The sequence below is a fragment of the Protomyctophum bolini genome, assembly GCF_963924005.1.
Source record: "Protomyctophum bolini genome assembly, chromosome: 11".
NCBI lineage: Eukaryota > Metazoa > Chordata > Actinopteri > Myctophiformes > Myctophidae > Protomyctophum > Protomyctophum bolini.
The window spans coordinates 17,418,651-17,434,508 of record NC_137872.1 but is presented as its reverse complement, the minus strand read 5'-3'; the positions used below and the strand labels follow the sequence as shown (position 1 = coordinate 17,434,508).

Here is a 15,858-nt window from a genome sequence, read left to right as displayed (position 1 = left end):
ATACTCTTAGAGTATATATACTCTAAGGGAATACTCTGAAGAAGAGGAAGTAACCTCGCGTCACCAGGCTTTTTTTTCACACACAAAAAAATTGAAAAATAAATAAATAATAATAATTTATATTTTGGGCGACATCGTCGACATTGTTCTTAAGCTGTTAAAACGCACTAACCCTAACCTAACAAAAACGACTTTATTGTCCAAAAAGGTAGTCCGCAGTTGTTGGAAAAATCACACCCGTGTGAAGTGACTAAGTGAGGGGCGCTCTTATCATCATATCATATGTCAAGTACATGTATCATCTCATTCTGGCCACTAACCATTTGAGTCCTCACTTTTGTCTTCAATGTTTGTGTTTACACACTTTTGTCTGTTTGTGTTTGCAGTGCACAGATCGACCCTCAAAGCCGCGTCCTGGGTTCGATTCCCGCTGGGGACGCTGTGGGTGCTGGCGGCGTGTTTCCTCCTCCGCGTCATCAGTGCCAATACCCGAGGCGGGGTTGGCGAAAGGGCCTTTCTGTGTGGAGTTTGCATGTTCTCCCCGTGTCCCCTAGGGTAGGTACCCTCACAAAAAACATGCAGTAATCCTGGACCCTAAACTGCCACCCCCTGGCCAGCCTGGAGCAACTTGAACTTGGACACTCAGGCATGAAGGAAGCATGAGTTCAAGTCCGTTGCTCTCCCCATGTCCCCCATATATGGGGACTAGGTTGACGGAGGGTGTGTAGAGCCCAGGATCACATTAGAATCTAATGTGATTAGATAATTGACACAGGGGTCAAAAATGGGTTACAAAATCGTGGGATAAAAAAAGAAAGAAAAGTAGTATGCGGTTGTTGGAAAAGTAGCAGTATAATTAGAACTTGTGAGGTCCATAGAGTCTAGGGCCCTCATTTATCAATCGAGTGTAAAATCTGCCACAGATTCGAGTGCAGGTTTCGTAGTACACCCACGTCGCCACGGCATTTATAAAGTGATCGCAAACAGCTGATCCTTCCTTAATTTCGTTCTGACGTTAATAAATGTGACGGCTGAAATCTATCTGGCACGCCCTATGAAATCAAGCCTCGCCCTCGTTTTTGCGACCTGAAAACGGCAATACGTTTCCTGAAACCATGGTTACATGGACTTGCTGCCCCAGCTCTCTCATACACACACAGACGCACGCACGCACACGCAACTTGCAACTTGTTGTATCTTAAATAAATAAACCTGCATGAATTAAATAAAGCTGTAGGTCTGTTTCTCCTCTCGCTTCGCTTCCCCCTTGCTGCCCGCCTCACCCCCCCCCGCACGCTGACGCACATATCGCAATTTGCAAGCAACTGTCACTGTCTGTTGTTAGTTGTACAGTAACAGTTATATTAAATTATTAAAGTATTTTTAATTTAATATACAACAAGATCTATTAGTGAACGAAAACCTGAACCTGTGAACCATGAATTAAATAACAAATAGGCGCGCGCACACACACACACACACACACACACACACACACACACACGCTGCTGTTTTGCATAGGTGCTGCTCCTCGATCCTGATCCTGTCCTGTCTGCCTGTCTGTCTGTCCGTGACACCGTGATCAACTGACCATGCACGTTCGACAGTCTATTTAGATTGCCTCACAGTCGCTAGTCGCTGCAGTGGATAGGCTGTCAACTCAACTCAACTGTCAATATATGAATGTGCAGCTAAAACCGTAGCCCATGTGGCTGGCACTGGAGGAGTGGTGGTGGTGGGCTGGCTGGGTAGCCTACATCTCCGATGCGGTTCCCACTTGCGCTGGCGGTACATTTGGCATTCGAGCGACGCGTCGGGTTTATTAAACGAGGAGGAGATTGCACATGTAACTCCAGAAAGACATCGGCCTACTGTAGATTAGGCTACAGTATATAGGCTACCCATGCATGTTGGGACTCTCCGCAGCTGCAGGCAGCACTGCACTATAGGCTATACTTTCCAACGTCATGGAAATATTCCAGCACAGACAGCGCAAATCCTCGCATGTATGCGCTCATGCAAAACACTGTTTAAATGGCTTAAATCAAGTGCGATTTTAATTGTAAAGTTGGAAAGCTCCTATAAATTTAATATGACACAAAGACACATCTTGTAGGTCCATTCCTTTTTTCTTTTTCTTTTTTTACATGTAGCCCATATACATACAGTTTTATATTAACATTTTAGGAGTGAATACATATGTTTCGATGCCTTTGGCAGCCTCTCAGCTGGTCAAACAATGCTGCTCCGCCGTTCTGCGGAGAAAAACATGCGTACGCCAGCTGAGGAGCAAACGTGGATTTTCAACGTTGTCACGTTCAATTTCAAGCTTTGGCGGAAATGGTAAATGTCAAAAATGTCGGTAATTTCGGCGTGCACCCATATTTTGGCGTACGCACGGTTGATAAATGAGGGCCTAGATGTTTGACTTCCTAGTCTAGATTCTAGACCACTGGACTAGCGATGTGGCTGCCAAAATTGGGTTCTGTGGTTGTTTAAAGTGCAGTGTTGGCCTGATGAAACACCATAACACTGTAGTGGTGGATAAAGCAGGATACACAACCCCAATCAAATACTCATATCACTCCACAGTATGCTATGTTTTCAGAATTGAAATTCTAAAGAGACGCCTCGTTCTTAGGCTAATATTTTCAGCAGAAAAACAAGCACAGTTCTACTCAATCAACTTTAAATGAATAAGTGTCAACCAGTACGGAGTGAAAACAGCTCTGTATTAGCATAAGGCATAAAAGACTGGGTCTCGCTGTATTACTCAGGCTGCACTGCAGTGTCTATTCACAGGCGCGAACCCACTACTGAGCGGCACGAGGGCTTTGACCTGCTCCGTTTTCGACCTGGGCCGGTTGACCCCTCCTTAGAACTGTAAAAAACACCTGTAAAGAAAATAGGTCAGGCTGCAGAATATGCTTCCTGTCGTGTCCAGTGAAAGCTGTTGATACGTTTTATTTGGACTGAGAACAGATTGAAGCCAGGAATAGTTGAGTAACTAATCAGTTTGGCTTTACAGTCGACAACTTTGTTAGTCAATAAATAATCAACATTAGAATGTTCAGTTCTCAACCTCACTAACTTGAAAACTAAAAGCAGGACTGTGGCAGACACAATGTAATACTTTATTGGAGAGACACATTCTTTAATTAAATTAAGACTTTATTTAGATCTATAAATGTCACAAATGTATACTAGGCTACACTGACTTATCTACAGACAATAGCTTTTATTTAGGTATCCATTTTAAAATGCACTATTTGATGTTTTATAATAATTTCTTCCGTTTTTGTCTATGCACTTAAGATCCAGTAGGTGGCACTCTATCCAAAGCAAAGCACCTTAAGAAACTGCAGCGCAAGCATCCATTCCAAAGGGTCAATGGTTCTCAAACCTTTTCATGTCCAAACTTGAAGGGCCACCAAATGTGGGCCAGGGACTACAATATTTGTGTTGCTAAAATGATATATATATATTTTTAATAAGAAATATATATATATATATATTCAAGATGCCCTGTAAGTTGTAACCCCTGTTGTCCAATGATGCAACATCTTCCTGAAACAAAATGTGGTTGAGGGTAGAAAAATGTATGGCGGACACACGTAAAGTTTATAACATTAACATTTTTATTGTGAAAAAGTCTTCATACCCCTAAGCCATTGTACTGTACAATCAATAATTTAAAAAAGAAAATAAAAAATGTTCAGCTTGGTGTTTGAGGAACATTCACATACACACAAACCCTCACTTTGCTTACTCGGCAGCTTCAATGTCAAAAGAAACACCCCAAAAATAGTGTTTACCAAGTCATTTTCACCATAGTCTTTCCCGCTTACACAAGCCAGTTATCATAGGCTATTCCTATCAGGCTCTCAGAATCCACAACACAGTTACAAATACGCTCTCATTCTCTACAAATCAATCCATCCTTTTTAACCACTTGAACCCCAGCATGCTTATTTGGGGGTAACCACAAATACAAGCTCACAACGCAATAACACATGCATTGTGAGCTTGTAGATTGACAGTTTTTGCAAAGAGATTTGCTGTAGATGGCCCAAGTACATAGGGTTTAAGTGGTTAAACCCTGTCAACAGTTACAAGGTGAAAACCTGTTTGACAGGTAGAAGATAAACTGACAACCCCCTCCCCCAAAAACCAACAGAAGAGGGTGGTAAAACACAATACAAATAAGGCTTGATGTATACTTTGTTGCGTGCGTTGTTGTGCATTGAAAACAGCAGATCTACAAGCCCACAGACAGAACTTGCAGATGTAGTATTATTAGCTGCTGTTTTCGGCACGTGACACCGGCGTGCAACTTGTATGAATCAGGCTTAAGCTTTAAAATGACGAACCAAAACGTCTTTTCTATATCACATGTACTGAAAGGTCTGACGCACATTAATTAAAAAAATATATAATAATAACCACCCACTGAAGTGCCGCTGTCAGTGCCGAGCAACAGTGGATTAAGAGACAAGAGAGGCAGACCTCTTCTCAAAACATCGGCTACGAGTTTTCTCAAAGTCCTTTATTTCAGCGTCTCGTTTGTTCGTCGTGCTCACAACACTGGTCTGCGATGCTAATAAAAGCGTGCTTGAAACAGTGGGGATGGAAGTGTGTGTGTGTGTGTGTGTGTGTGAAAGAGGAAGGTAGGGTAGAGGTAGAGGACTAAAACAATACTCCATCTCATATCCTCCCTTTGGCAGGGAAATAAAACGTCCATTCACACCACTCAGCCAATGCCTGCTTTATATAGGAAGCATCTCTCGTCACAAACGCGAGGACCGGCTCATTCCTATTAACCACATTCACGCAGCGGCCATTTGTTTTGCTCCTATAGGCTATGTCACATGACACCAGAGCCAAACGGCCAGCGTGCGGTCAATTGCCCCACAAGATGAGGTGGGGAATAGGACTTACCCGGAGACTGTAGCCAGAGAGCGAGAGAGTTCTGTCTTAAAAGCAACTAAGCAAGGAGGCTTCATTGGGTGAGTCAAGGCATCTTGAAAGTCTGGAGGTCAAAGGGCAACTCCCTGAGATAAGAGAAGTGAGAGGGGGGGGGGACAAGTGTAGGGGAGAAGAGTGTTCCTACCGTTTCCCAAAATAGCAGATCTACTATTTTTGGCACGCGACACAGGACAAAATGTAAATCGGGCCTAAGACGTCCCATCACATCACACACGAAGGAACAGCAGCAGCCCAAACTAGATTTTTGGAAATGTCAAGACTGTATCCCTCCTGACACAAAACAAGTGAATTTAATTGAATCTGCTTCATACCGATTTTACAAAAGATTGGGCATTCAGAGATTTCTTCAGTTTGAATGTACCCTCGAGCTTTAGGGGCAATGTTGCAAATTGATTGCTAGCATTGAGAGACAAAGAGACAGAGAGAGAGATCGAGACACAGGATGGATTTTGCACTGCAAGAGTTTACATTTGTTTTACATTTCTGAAGTGCAGACTGCGTATCTATGCTCATTTAAGAAAATGTTCAATTAGCAATGACCTGAGTTACACATGGCTTATTCCGTGTGTAGGTAACAGTATTTGGTTACTGTATTAACATCTCTCTTGTTTTCAATGTATTTATTTGATATCTCCCAGACCCGTTTGACAGTGCCACTCCTCCTTAATGTTCACATCTGTTCAGCTAATAGGGTGGCTTGTATTTAAGTTTGTTTTCAAGTTGTGTTGTGTGAAACGAGAAGAGTTTTGACGAGGGCATAGTTCCTGAATTCAAGTGTGATACCTAAAGAAGCTGTTTCAAGGAGAAAGCCCATGTGTCGTCTGGTGTAAAGGGGAGAGAAAGGAAGCCAGGTGCAGGTAGTGACAGGAAAACATTGGTCAGATGATGTCCAGGAGAGTAAAGACTGATAAATAGAAATCTGGAGACCACTCTAGCAGGCTTCCTACTGGCTGCTGGGGGGAGGAGAGAGAGATGAGAGAGAGAGAGTTGGGGTGGACTGATAAAGCCCTCCAGAGATATATGAAAAGAGCATCTATAATTCAGCAGCTATGAATCATGGGGCAGCATGTGGAGATGGTGGGGGGGGGTGGGGGGATGAGAGAGAATGTAGGGACTAGGGAGAGAGATGAAAGGCAGGACAGAGCCTGGAGGAACGGGGTGTGTGCATGTATTCGTGAAACGGAAAAAAAGAGCCCATGTCGTCGATTAGGGCAGATCGTGCCTGGTTTATACATAAGTTGTGGTCGAGTGTCGCACACCAAAAACAAAACAAAAAACAGCTGATCTTTAAACTCACTGCACGTCGCAAAGCGTTGTGAGCTTGTAGATTGGCAGCTATTGTAACGCGACACCCGCATGCATCAGAGTATAAATCAAGTCTCCATAGTGTCTTCATGGGCTTGGCGCACCAACGCCATCTGTTCCTTTAGGCTCATTCTAAATATGCTAAGCATTGGGCTGAACTTTGACCTTGATCTTTGGCCGATAAAAGAAAACACAAAACAACATAAAAATCAATAGCAATAGAACTCAGTTTGATCCGAAGAGGATTAAAACACAGTTATGACTGTGACGGAACGGGTCGATTACAATGCAATACAAAAAAATGGACGCGGTGTAATAAGAGGTTCTTGGGTGGAACATGCCCTGGGGAAATCAGGAGCCGAGATGAGAGAAGTGATGCCACATCTTCTTTCTGTCTGAGCACTGAGCAGACGGATGCGTAAAAACGAAGGACACTGTTTCGATATTAACACAACCCTTCTACCCGACTGCACTCTCTGAACAATTCACAATCTTAGCTTAACGCTGGTCTCCCTAACAGAGCTTGTGCTTCTTTTATTCTTTGTGTCTCTCCTTAGACTCATCACTTTGGCACTCTTTATTCAGCTGGATGACGACCCAATGCTGGAAGGCATGCTTTTGTTTTCAAACAGCCGTGGATACCTGTGCTCTCCATCTCAAGAGCTTTTATGCATGCTGTAGGCCAGACGCTGAACTGAAGGGATGGTAAACCTATTAGTACATGCTATGGATTTGCCTCCTTCTTTTTGGGGGTGGGGGGGGGGCTGGTTTATGGAACAAGAGAAGCATCTTTGAGACCCATGGGGGGGGGGAGTGGAGGTAGAGTTTGGGAATGAAACAGGTTTGGCAAGGAAGTGCTTGGACTGTTGACTGATCTTAAAAGATTTGGCACAGGAGGAGGTGGGCAAGTAACAATACGAGTTATGAGGGTCAGCCATGTGTGTTCTCTTCTGTGTGTTGTGTAACTTGTGTTCACAACAAAGTACAAGTACAGCAAGTACTAGCTTTGCTAGGAGACACAGACCTCATTAGCCATAGCAGGTGGAGGAACACATTCATGAGGATGCAGCAGCTCTCACCACTCAACAGGTGTCAATGGGCTCGGGCCTGTGGGGGTCACTGGCACTAAATATTTCCAGAAGGGGGTCTGCAGCTAAATACATATTAATTTGTGGGTCCCTGGACTCCCTGACATGAAACAGTTTAACAACCGCTGATCTGAACACGTTGGATATAAAATATAAAACGCCAGCCTGTTGGAGAGAACCAACCGGAACTCCATCCATCAGCCAGGATGTGAAGAAGAGGAAGTGGGGGTGGATTGGACACACCCGCCGAAAACCAACAAGACCACATCACAAGGCAACCACTGGACTGGAATCCACAAGGCAAACGCCAGGCTGCGAGAGGATGAGAGAGGAAGTAGGAACTAGGAAACCCAGGTAAAACAGGAGGAGGGAAGAAGGCGACAGTCAAATGAATGTGCATCTGGACCCCAACAGCTCCCTTGGGTGGCGTCTAGACGTGATGCAAATGGAAAGCTGTCCTGTTCGACCTCGTCTTGTACTACGACTCCCAGGGGGTCTGTGGCCGATGAAAACCGATGAAAAAGTGCTCCAACTAAAGATACACCTAGAGTTTGTTTCGACTTGTAAATTATTTGTGATTTCAAAATCAGTGAAGGTCATGTGAAAACGGAACAAAACGTTGTGACTCACAAAGCAGCGTTACAGTCAAATGCAAGGGGGTTGTGGCCAGAACAGACATTCGTAGCCACTAGCCAAAGTTATAAATGGGTAATAGTGGGTTTGTGATCAGCAATAGTATTGATCGCTTACTTGTCAATAGACAAATGTTATATGGACAGAATAAGGAAGGAATACTGATGGTGCAATTGAGGGGGGGGGGGGGGGGGGAGACAGAGACACACACACACACACACACACACACACACACACCAAAGGTCTCAAAGAAAATAAAGAATTCAGGTGACGTTTATGACACAAACCATGAGTGGCGCAATGTAGATTAACTAAATATGGTTGCAAGAGTTTCTTAAGGTTCCTGTACACTTGTTGTCCATTTTGTACATGTAGTAATAATAATGCTCCCGCAGACAGGAGAACCCCGGGACTGAAAGGGATTCTATTCCATATGTCTTGTCCCACTGTCAGTGCTTGGTAGTGGCCAGCAACAAGGCTGTAAAGACGCCACCAGGCTCCTCCTTTGCTCATTAGATGAGTCACTCTAAGAAGGTGGTCTCAAAGCAACAGGCGTGACAGGATGTTAGGGGAGATGGGAGGACTGTCGCTTCACCGAGTTTTATCACATGAACCCCATGGCGCTTTCTGATAGGCGAACATCCTGTGAATATAGCCGGTCTACGTGCTCACAACGTTGTGACAGGCTATTTTCGCAGAAGAGTTTTGGTTTTAAGGGGAAAAGACCCCTGGGGCACACCGGTCAACAAAGTAATTTAGGAGTGGTTAAGCATTCACGATTTACCTCCTTGTTCCGAGCACAAATTCCCAGGACACGGTTTGTACTCCCCACCAAAACCCACCCACAGTCCACACACCATCTGCCTAACCCTAACCCTAAACCCACCCACATTCCACACACCATCTCCCCACAGTCCACACACCATCTTCCTCTACTGGTCTCCTCTCCCGTCATCTCCAGCACTCCCCCCAGTCCACAGAGACTAAGAGATCTTGCAGTTGTTGCGGGTGCAGTTCTGGGGCGGGCTCTGGGGTGGACGGATGGACTTTGATCGCTTCAGACTGTTGCCCTTGGAGCCACCGGCCGGGTTGTTGGCCAGCGAGTAGGAGCGTCCGTGCATCATGACGGCGTTCATGCCGTTGGCCATGGAGAAGGACTTGAGGTGGGACTTGATGGCCACCGGCAGCGGCAGCTTGTCGATGAGGTGGACCGGCGTGCAGGACACGATGGCGCGGCAGCACAGGTCCTGCAGGCTGAACACTGCAGATGGGAGGAGAGAGGGAAGAGTTCAGCACCAGGATGACAGCAGACTACATGAACCCTAGCAGAGTCTCTATTCTGGGGGGTTGGAACAGTATAGGCGTAAATAGCTGCACTATTTGGTGTAGAGCGAAAAAGGGAGGGGACCAAGTATAGAATAGACCCCTTGGGGTATCCCTGTTGAACAAAGTATATTGTCGAAGTCGGGCAGAAACCTCTTATCTCCGTATTCTAACTTTTGGCGGTTGTTGTTTTTTTTCTCATAAATGATGCCCTACTTCATCATACTACAGCGTCACACAAATGCATCAAGATCCATCAAGCAGCAGATACACAAGCTCGAAATGCGGCAAGAATCGGGTACATGCATACTATTGGTCCGACTGTCATTAGACCAACAACCTACCTCAAACCCCAACCTAACCATAACCGAAAGCACGGGAGCAGCGCATGTTCGACCCATTTTGCAGAGGAATAATGTGAACTTGAAGGGAGTTCCTCTCTAACATGGAGGATGACTATTTAAAAAAGCTCCAGGCAGAACAGCTGAGGCTTCTTCTCACTCCGTGGATCTCACACAGCAGACACTCAACTGACTGAACATCAGGCCAGCCAGCCTTGGCAGACCTGAGTCTAGAGCCTTAGTAAGCACTTGTTTTATTTACAGAGGGCGAGCTGGGACATCTCTCTCCATCTGCTTCTCTCTTTCTAATTACACATGATCTGAATAAAGGCAACCATGACAGAGGTAGAATTGGGAAGAACTAATGAGAGAGGAGAGGAGAGAGGGAGGGGGAGAGAGAGAGAGAGAGAGAGAGACAGAAAAAGTATGGCCTCCATCTGAAGACCAGTACATTAGCGTACATTAGCACTCCCAAGATGTGAGAATGAATACACTTATGTATGCTACAGTCAGTCCTGGAACTTCGTCTTTTTAGGGGCACGGCCACTTGGCTTTTGGTCGCGGAAGCCCTGTAGTTAGAATGTGCAGGTATTTTTTCCGACAGCATATTGATCCGAAACCTCAATCCTAACCTAACCCTAACCGCAAGCACGGGAGCAGCGCATGTCGGAACATCGCTTTTTCGCATCAAAGGCGAATGTCCCCCCGCTGCGGATCGGATCGTTGCCCCGTCGGCTAGAATGCTGTCGGAAAAAAGGCCGCCTCCCAGTTAGAATGGTGGTGTGTCGTAATGCCACCCAAATAAAACAATATGAAGTCCACTTCAATAATTAATTTAATTTAAGGGTTGAGAATGAATTTGTGTTAATTATTCACTGCAGTACAACTATGAAAAAAAAAAGAAAGATTGGAATTCACAAATTATCAATATTTGTACAAACTCATGAAAAGTTCAGTCACTGGACTGATTTGAAGATGGACTCAGGCGGTGTGAATAATTCAGAATCTAAACAGACACTGAAATAACAAGACAATTAAACAACCACAATCACCTTAAAGCTCTGCTCCACCCATCCACCCATTAATTAATTAATTAATTAATTAATCCACCCACCTCGGTTGGGCCTCCAGAACTTCTCCATGCCATGCCTCATGAGGACGATGCGCGACAGCTCCGTGAAGGACTCGATGACGTTGAAGTTGCACAGGGGGCTCACCTCGAAGAAGGTCATACCGTTCTTCTCGGCGTAGGCGCGCGCCTGCTCCGTGGGGACCTGCCGCTTGAAGGCCAGGTGGAGCCGGTTGCCCACCAGGATCCGAGGGACGCCCGGTGCATGCTGGGTAGACGGAACGGGAGAGATCAAGTAAGCCATGCAGTAGGTTCATCATGGAAGTTGTAGTTTTCATGGTGTTTTTGGCACTCTTTGCTCCAACTGAAACACCACAATTACTTTTTGGGCACTCAAAACAACAAAAAAATACCCTCATTCTGGGGATACCCGTGTATAGACCCCTGGGGGACTGATTAACTTTCTTTAGTGAATACATTTTTATTGTAACCATTCTGTATTGTAGAGTAAGTACAATAGAGTGGCGGTTAAGTGTGGTCTCCTCGGTCCCAGGCTTACTTATCTGCGAAAAGAAAAGCCTGGTCACAACTTAAGGCAGAGAAGCTATCGGCGAACGTATCCTCCGGAATATCCGTCAGATGTATTTCCCCCGGATACGATATTTTCCCGACCAATCACAACAATTCGCGGAGAATGTAAACTGATTTGCAAAGCATCAACGTCATTTCCTTGGGCAATACTTCCGCTAAAATCCTGCAACTTCCGCTGATAGTTTTTTCAGCGTAGGTCTTTCCCAGGGTGACTTCTATTAGATAATGTGGTCGGATAGGAATAATAGTGGTTGACAAGTGGTACTGCATGAAACTCAAAAGAGACATGAAAGTTACTCATTATTGGCTCATTATTTATGAGCTTGTAGATCGGCTATTTTTGGCAAAGGGACTTGGTGCAGATGGGGAAAAAAGCAGTCAAAGTACAGTTGTAACTCAAGTCCAATTCTCTAAGACTAAATTGCTCCATTTAGAGGCCCAGAGAGAGTGGGAGCAATAGAGCGCTAGACGGAGATGGAATGAGAGGGCCCTGGCACACATTAAATGGAACAAAGTGACTAGCGGTGGTCTGTTACTTATTCATCAGGCCCGGGGCAGGAGAATAACTTGCCCTGTCACTTCGACTTGTGTCTCCCCAATTCACAGCCATCTGTTCTGACTGACATAATAGAAGATGGCAGCCTGGCCCAGTGGCCGCCTCTCTCCTCCTCCATGCACCCTGTCTGTCTGTCCAAGTGTCCATTTGTCTCAATCCATCACTCGGCTACAACAGTCAATATGGTCCAAAATTAGTATCACAACTTAATGTGATGACCAGGAAAACATTTAAGCTAAAACAGTCAAGACTAATATTGATAGGAATTTGTCGACTAATCGATTAGTTGATTTAACCAACAAATTTGTAAAAGTGTGTTTCCCGAATGTACAATCATGCAGAGACCAGCCTTTTCAGGTTGATAAGGTTGATAAATGAACAGCTACGATATTGAAAGTTATAGACTAGACTGTCAACTAACTGTTGACTAACATGGTCTTGGTCGACATAAGACCAAACTACGAGGGCACAGCCCTATTGATGAACTCAAATTAAAATTATTTCACAACTTAATGCAGGGCCAGGAAAATATCTAGTCTCATATCAGGATTTGGATACAGTATTGTGTGGATGTATTGCTCAGCTCTAGGCAGTAATAGTTGAATCAATGACCTAGTATGACTCTGGGATGTACGCGGTCATTGGTACATGGCTCGTCTCCCAGAGCAAAACCACTAAGTCCACTTAATAACTGGGTCTGGGTTGAAGCACCAACGTTCCAGTGTTTTTAAATTTCCAATCTACAACCCTGTTTGCCTGCTCTCCCGTATTCTGTTTCTCACTGCGTTCGGACATTTTCCCTTCGCTTCGCATATGGACCCTTACGGGTCCATATGCAGAAACCCTTACGGGTCCATATGGTTTAATTTCATAGTTACTCTCGGAGTTAAATGAACATTGAGGATTTGACTGCGTTGTGGCTGCGACCCGGCAGCCACAGGATTCTGGGGAGGTGGGGCAGGAAAGGCAGATCTCAAGCACACACATACCAGAGGCCAAAAATACCAGCTAAGCCCCTGCTGCGCTTGCGCGCGCACACAAACACGCACAAGAGAGAAAAGGACATCCTCCACTTCCGAATCAGCAGGAAGGACCTATCAGAGCCAGGGGGACCCCCCCCCCCCCACACACACACACCCACACACACACACACACATCTTATACATAATAAGTTAATAACCTAAGATGGTAGGTGGTTACTGGTTGATAAGAAAAAGTCTCCCGTCATGTTAATAGCAGACAGCTAGAAGCCACCAAAATTGGCAGCGAGTTACTGTGGTTACCACTAACCACTTAGCACGTATCTTTTGCCATACGACATATGATTCTATTTTTTTTTTTTAAGTTTGAAACATTTTGCAGAACTTGCTCTTCGGTGAAGAGCCAGTGGCTTCCTGTGAGGATAAGTACAGTTGTGAAAATTGAGTGAAACTCTGACTTTTTAACTAATTACAGTAAGCTTGCTTTAACCCTGTGCTGCATGGGTCATCCTCACTCTCTCCTCCACGTTAAATAATTAAACACAAATGCCTTGATCTAAAAAAAACAAAAAACAACCACCAATAAATCTAATCATTATACAGTACATGTCCACAAACCTAAAAACCACGATATAGCCTGAGGAAAGCCATCTGTGGGATTCCTCTGTGTTTATTTGAGGCTACTTTGAATCCAGTCCGAGCGAGAGCCACACCATGGCGATACACGTTTGGCTTTGGCAGAGCATATTTTCCTACTTGCCATATTTTCCTATGTCCCATATTCCTCACCACTCAATTATGTACCACCCAATCTTCCAAATGCAATGTAGGCCAGTGTTTCTCAACCTGTGGGCTGGGAACCCACAAAAAGTGGGCGAGATGATGTTCTGAGAGTCGGGGCAGGGCACAGAGAACTTTGAACAACCAGACGGCTGTTTTTATTAGATTTATTTTTATCATTCTAATCCTACTATTTTAGCTTTCTACTCGTTTTCTGTGTCATTGAGTACTTGGAAAAGCACTATACAAGTCTCATGTTTTATTTATTATTTATTTTAACCACTTTCAACCTTGGTGTCTCTATTTGGAGCACGTCATTACAGGTGGAAAGTTTTAAAGGAATTTCAAGAAGTTTCTTCTCAACATCTTTGCTATACATTGTACGAGGAAGTATAAAGGACTTATTTGCGTAATGTGTTGATTATATTAATGTGACTTCTAGGTTTTCTGCATTTCTTCTCAGTATACAATTGTGTTTCATGCGTTGCTGGGGAATGCAGTGGCGTAATTGGCAGAGAGGGATGCGTGTGGCTGATGAGGGAATGACACTGACATTAGTCGTGAGCTCAGAGAGGCTGTGCTTATACAGTAAGTCACAGTACGTGTGAGTTGACAGTTGACACCAAGGGTTCTGGGCCGTTGCATAGCCTGCTCTTTGCTGTGCTGTGTGTCGAGGACCCGGGAAACACAAATGGTTGAGTGCTTCTGACAGAATGACACTACAGACACAAACACATACTGACAATAACCGATCCATTTGTCATAAGCACAATTAATAGGGAATGATGCCATAAGTTATTTAATCCTCATGCACTGAAAATGCCAGATCTGATTCAAAGCAAAAAAAAACAAAAAACGATGCTGCGTTCATGCTAGCGGCACCAAAGCAATGGAAGTCAGTGACATGAAGCTACAAAGTGATGCCCAACTACTGTAGCTGCAAAACGTTTTGCAGTGCTCCAATGAAGTGGTGAAGCCTCAATTATGTTTTTGTTTCCCCAGTTCCACTCTGCTTCTCTCCCCCCAAAATTCAGTGCTGCCTTCCGTAAATGGAAAAAAATCTCATTCTTGCCGTTAACCAGTTCCCTGTGCTATTTAACCCTACGTTTTTTCATTGATATAGTGTGGTCTGAGCAACACTTCAACGGCGAATCGGCAGCAATGTAGTTGGCCACGCTTTTTGTAGCTTTGTCGCTGCTAGAGTGAACACAATATTAGTTTGTTTCTTTTTTTTAATAGCTTTTAATCAGATTTGGCATTAAGCCCGTAATGCAGCAGTGTCGGTGGTCACTTTGTAGCTTCATGTCACTGGCTTACATATCACTGGAGGCAAAGGCCTACCTCCTTTGTTTTCATTGTCCATGAGAACTGATGTTGGACTTCGACCCTAGCCTTCTTTCTCTCAAAATGAGATCTGTGTGGCCTCCTGGCTAGCCGGGTATCACCCAAAATGAGATCTGTGTGGCCTCCTGGCTAGCCGGGTATCACCAAAAATGAGATCTGTGTGGCCTCCTGGCTAGCCGTGTATCACCCAGAATGAGTTGTGTGGCCTCCTGGCTAGCCGTGTATCACCCTGGCTAGCCGTGTATCACCCCCCAACATGCTCATCCATGCCCCAAAATACTTCAGCCCTCTCTTCCATCTCCATTTCATCGCTTCTGCTGACTCACCTCGTCAATCTCATGGATCCACCGGTCGATGCCGTCGAAGGACCACCGGTTAGTGATGTCATAGACCAGCAGGATGCCCTGCAATGAACACAAACACACATACATGGTCAATGCAGCCAGGCACAACATTGTCTTAAACAACCTCTTCCTCTGAATCGTGGTGTTAAGGGCTCATTACTAAATCGTCGCTACCTCGCGGTTACAGTATTAATGCTTCAGATGACTTATAAAAAGACGGTAGGCAAATTAGCTTAGCTTTAGCCAATTTTGCTTCCGGTTCATTTTGGGGTGAATTTTGGAGTCTTCAAAATAAAACGGCCGGCTGAAGGTCGAGGCAGGGAACGAATCAATGCTAGCAGTAAATGACTTAAGGGGCACAGACCATAATGTTATGTGTACTACCTATAGCTGTTCAACCTGACATTCCAATTTTGGGCATGTCCTTATCGGTGTCATATTGGCTATTTTAGCATCGCTACACCGTCATATGGCAAAGTATAAATCAGGCCTACAGTATGTGTTAAGCTATTGGACCT

The 15,858-nt window shown here is 44.7% G+C and overlaps 1 protein-coding gene across 2 annotated transcripts in view; it reads right to left on the bottom strand.

Annotated features, from left to right (window-relative positions):
* Positions 1 to 3,617: 3,617 nt before the first annotated feature.
* The window catches only part of rab40c (RAB40c, member RAS oncogene family), a 29,238-nt gene continuing 16,997 nt past the window's right edge, over positions 3,618 to 15,858 (bottom strand). The window contains exons 4-7 of one of the 2 annotated variants that reach the window (XR_013964887.1): positions 15,323 to 15,400; positions 10,791 to 11,013; positions 8,914 to 9,273; positions 3,618 to 8,882 (exon numbers count right to left, since the gene is read on the bottom strand). Coding sequence is in view for 1 of the 2 variants with exons in the window: in XM_080776055.1 (XP_080632181.1) it covers positions 8,996 to 9,273; positions 10,791 to 11,013; positions 15,323 to 15,400 (579 nt within the window). In the remaining variant the exon portion in view is untranslated. Of the gene's footprint in view, positions 8,883 to 8,904; positions 9,274 to 10,790; positions 11,014 to 15,322; positions 15,401 to 15,858 lie in introns of those variants that run through there. The other variant, XM_080776055.1, reaches the window with a different exon arrangement.